Below are 4,691 nucleotides of genomic sequence, written 5' to 3'. Positions count from 1 at the left end.
TGCCTATTCTTAAAAAGTGATCAATAGCAATGGCAACTGTGTCAGGCTGTCAGCATCAAAGTGTGCAAAATCATTTAAGTAGCTGTCAGCTCTGTTAGCGCGGTACAAGACAATGTCAGCGTAATGAAGTTTTTTTTTTAGTGCCCTAAATTAGCGATTGAACATTATTTCTAACCTGCAAAGAGGCAGACTGATACGCGAATCACTCAAAGGACTGCTCCAATGTGATCGGCTCGGAAAAGGCGGGACACTCAGTAAAATACTTGGCGCTCATTGGGCGATGCGGCAACTTGCACACGCCTACCAAACTTTTGTTTTAACCAATCCCGGCAATAGATAAAAATGTCATCCACTGGCACACGCCTTGTTTTGACCAGCTGAGTCCTTTTATCTCCATGATTGGCACAGATGTCATCATGACGTTGAGTGACAGTTGTTGTTTTTGCAATGTAAATATGTGGAATTTGTGGATAAAGGGCGTCTTAAATAAAACGATGTTCATTTTTTGAATCAAGCCAATTGTCAACCGCAAAAACATGTCAAAAGACACTCAAATTACTCAAGAACCCGTTTCACCCCTATCACGCGCGTATAAATCCGTACGTCTGGCGCACAACTTGCCGGAAATACACGAGCAGAGGCAAACAATCATGGCAAAACTCAGAGACGCTGAACAGCACACTTGTGCTGCTATATAAAATTATCAAATGTAAACAGAGCAAAGTCGCCTACATATTTTTGCACAAATGTAAATACAGTATCAATCTAAAAAAGAGACATAAAAAATGTTTCTGCCAGAAATTAATTTCAAAAAATAAATAGATGAGCTCTACTGTAATGTCATTTGAGAACATTTACTCTGCAGATCTCAAAAGTCAAAACCTAAACTCAGGAATGTACTGTAGTGTGAAAAAAAAGTACATTTGTAATATTATATACATTCAATATATTATATGCAGCCATTCTCTGAATCACTTATCTCCAATATTAATTTATTTTTAATCTTCTAGGCCACTCCTACCGGTTGACGAATGGGACGCCGTTACATTTTCTGTTCAGCTGTGTGTGTAGCATTGTTTTGTATTCATTTTCTCTCCAGGCACGTCTTAAATTGCCTGCTATTTTGCTGCTAAAATTTGGATACATTTTGCTTAAACGCAGTTCCAGCAAGACCTCTGTGAACCCAAGCACTTTTAATTCCGGTCTTTCACGATGCCATTACGTTAGCCTAGCCATTAGCATGGATTCTCCGGCTTTCCCTGTTAATTATTCCGTGTAATCCTTTTGTGAGAGCGATACTTGAAAGTGTAGCTTATTCACCGCCATGGAGGTGAGGTGATGGAGGCTGTGGCTACGAGAGAAAGAGCGGAACCGCAACGTGTTTAGCAAGCAGTAGTAGCCAGCCGAAGATCTTTGTTAAACTGGCTAACGCTAGGTTGCTGCGATGTCTTGCCTCGACATGCTGACCAGGTGACATAAGCAGCCCAGCAATGGTTTTTGGGAAGGTCTCCTCCGTTCAATTATCGGAAAAAACTTTTTTCTTTTAATCTGTGATTCTCAGTTTTGCTATTCTTTGTGTTTTGAGGAGGCTCAAAATAAAAACTGCTATACTTGCATGCCTTGGGGGGATTTTTTTTTGTTGTGACGCCAAATGACGATAGTAGAAAAGTGCCACGATAAAATATTTTCTATTTTCTTCGCGATGCGACATCTGCGCGACGCCGTTTAAATCGGGTTCAAATATGGTAGTAACTCCGCTCCCACATGAAAAAGGGTTCTTCCAAATGTTTCAGAAATCGGAATATAGACCTTAACCCGAATACTGACTATATGTAAATGTAGTCAGTGTATAGAAAGGGATACTGGAGATTAAAGGAAGAAAAATTATCTTAAACTAAAGGTTGACGCTGCGTGAATGTTACTCCGATATCAACCGTAAAGCGTAAAGCGCTATGACAACATGTTGAAGCTAAAGAACTATAAAAGTGCACTTCATTTACTATTGTACTAAAATTTGACTTTTCTATTTTTTGGAACTATGATGTGTTTTTCGGCAAAAATACAATCCGCACCTTACGTACATCCATCTTTTGTATGGCATGTACAGCAGCACAGTTAAAAACAAAACTGAAGATATTTAGTCATACCATTGTTCAGAGGACGGCGATGTCAAGGGTCATTCTCCTTCTTTACTGTCACGTCTCCGTCCCCAGCCAGGATGGTGGAGATCTCACCCTGCATGAAGGCCCAGGGCACGGTGGATCCAGCCAGGGGACAGCGTTCTCCGCTCGGGCAGTACACCTCTCCTACTTGGCCCTGGCTACGGATGAAGCCTCTGGTGCAGGGAAAGCAGAACTTGTGATGCGGGACGGAGGGACACTGGACAAAGTGGGTGTCCTCCAGGCGCTCTCGGCAGAGGGTGCAGCAGAGCAGGGCGCCCTGACTACCGCCGCTGGTTGACTCCCCGCTACCCGTGCTGCTGCTCAGGCCCACGGGCGCCTGAGAGACGGAGGTTGAGGCGGTGGCAGCAGAAGGGCTGCTGGTGGCGGTGCGTCCAGCCAGAGAGGAGAGCGCTGATGACATGCCGGGGCTGTCTCTGGCCACCTGGCTGGAGCTCAGGCTGTCGGCTACCCCCATAAGCGCAGACATGGGCGAAGGCTGGCTGTGTAAACGAGGGGGGCCATCTGGAGGGGCGGCCATTCCCGGAAGTGGCTCCATGCCCGGGTAAGCGCCTCTGGACCACACCTCTCTGGACGGGTGATCGGGTCTGCCTTCGCTCTCGCCGTTCTCTGAGCCCGGAGAAGCCTTGCGGCGCCGAGTTGTGCTCTTGGCCGGAACAGACCGCGCGGCCACCGCCATAGGCAGACCAGCATCAGGCTGTGGAAGAACCTCAGGGATGGGCGGCTCCTTAAACATGCGCACCCCGTCATTTAAAAGCTCAGACAGCCCTCGCCAGTCTCCGCTCCCTTGCCGCTTCTCGTATTCCACGTAGCGTAACCCAGAGTTCACCGCTTTACCGGCATCCTTGGCGGAGTCACGGAACATCTGCCTGACCAAATCCGGAACTCCCGAAAAGATCATCCCGGAGCCAACAGGGTACTCCACAAAGACCTTGAGCTCGAACTCCGGAGTGGCGCTGGCATCAAAAGCCAGAACCCGTCCTATCAGATTGTGGTCTTTTCTGAAGCGGACAGTAAAGGGGACACACGTGCTTAGAGCCAGGAGAACATCCCTGACAACTTTTGGTCTGTTGGGCCAGCCTTCCACCTTGCTGCGCGCCACCTCGTTGAGTTCAGCCATCACTTCGCTGTTCCTCCACGCCGCTGGATCGATGCCCACTAGAGCAGACGTGCTCGCTCCCACGCCAAGAGCCACAGCCTGTCTTCTGGAAACATCGCTCATGATGGGGCCAGCTGACACCGCAATTGAAGTCGCCCCCGGTCTGGAGCCTGATATTGGCGCTAGGAGCCCATGTGGCGATGCGACTAAGCCCTGAGCAATCAACGCATGGGATATCGTTCCGTGGAGACTCGGAACAGCCCCGGCCATCGCCCTGCGAGTGTTCGGGCTCTGTCGGCTGCTTTCTGATAAGGCGACATCCTCAGCTCTGTGCAGCCCATTAGGGAGGCGAGATGATACACCGTACTCACCCCTCCCCCTGTCGACACGCTCTCCATGCGGCCGTCCGGCTTCCATGGACCCAGTCGAGGTCGGTTTGCCCTGCTGTGGGCCTGGAGATCTGCCCTCCAAAACTCCATGCGTGCTCTTCAGTTGTCTGGCGGTTTCAATGAGGAGTTCGATTCTGTCCGCACCATCGTAGTTGACGCATCCCCGGCATACGGCTTCGCTAAACTCCCACAACATGGCCCAGGGCATCTTGGGTAGATCGCAGAGGTAGCACCATTGCCGTCTCGAGGAGGGCTGCGATGTGGAGGACATGTTGTTTACAGGCCCTCGACCAAACTTTCTTTGCTAGGCCTAAACCTTGCGATAAACGTGTCAGACTATTCTTCCTTCTTCAGACGCAGCTCACCACATACTGCACACTTTTAAATGTTCATTTAACGAAACGTAGTTAAATAGACGGTGGTATTCTACGACATTCAATAGTTTGCAACGTCTTCTTTCTCGGTTTGGTCGCGTCGATCCGTGCAGAGGGAAGTAAAATCTTACAGGACACCGGAAACACCTACGTACTTTACGACCCGAGGCATCATGGGAGTTGTAGGCTTTTGCGCTCTAAGAACTAAGACACGTTAGCCACGTCTAACAACGCGATTGCTATACGCAATCTAGTCTATCTAGGTATTCTTACGACTTACATCAAGGCCATTTAAGATGAAACTATATTTTAATATACTGTCATCACAGACCTACAATCGAGCCAAGCCAGTTCCTTCTATCATTTATATGTGCCCATGGGGGAATAAATGAATACATTTTAAAAATCATTAAAGAAATCAGTTCCCGCGGCAAGTGAAAAGGCAACAAATAGTAAATATGGAACCATGAGACTGCTCGTGGTTTGAAACGCGATGCAGTTGACGAGACAAAGTTCCATACTTGACAAAGTTCACACACAAAAACACTTTTCCACAATACGGTTGCTGTTCTTGTTTTAACATCGTCACTCTTATTTTTTTCTATCCAAAATTCGAACCACAATTCAAACATTTGAACAATATTGAAAA

General features: G+C 47.6%; 1 protein-coding gene across 1 annotated transcript in view; it reads right to left on the bottom strand.

Annotated features, from left to right (window-relative positions):
• The window catches only part of LOC147132911 (interferon regulatory factor 2-binding protein 1-like), an 11,281-nt gene extending 7,063 nt beyond the window's left edge, over positions 1-4,218 (bottom strand). Inside the window, exon 1 of the mRNA XM_086057412.1 lies at positions 2,148-4,218. Coding sequence (XP_085913538.1) covers positions 2,170-3,939 — 1,770 coding nt within the window. The 5' untranslated portion in view covers positions 3,940-4,218 and the 3' untranslated portion in view covers positions 2,148-2,169. The remainder of the gene's footprint in view (positions 1-2,147) is intronic.
• Positions 4,219-4,691: the final 473 nt, after the last annotated feature.

The sequence above is a fragment of the Filicampus tigris genome, chromosome 17 (genome assembly GCF_054856515.1).
Source record: "Filicampus tigris isolate MCC_2025a chromosome 17, RoL_Ftig_1.0, whole genome shotgun sequence".
Lineage (NCBI taxonomy): Eukaryota > Metazoa > Chordata > Actinopteri > Syngnathiformes > Syngnathidae > Filicampus > Filicampus tigris.
Note: the sequence above shows the minus strand (reverse complement) of the source record. Positions and strands in the feature narration are given on the sequence as shown.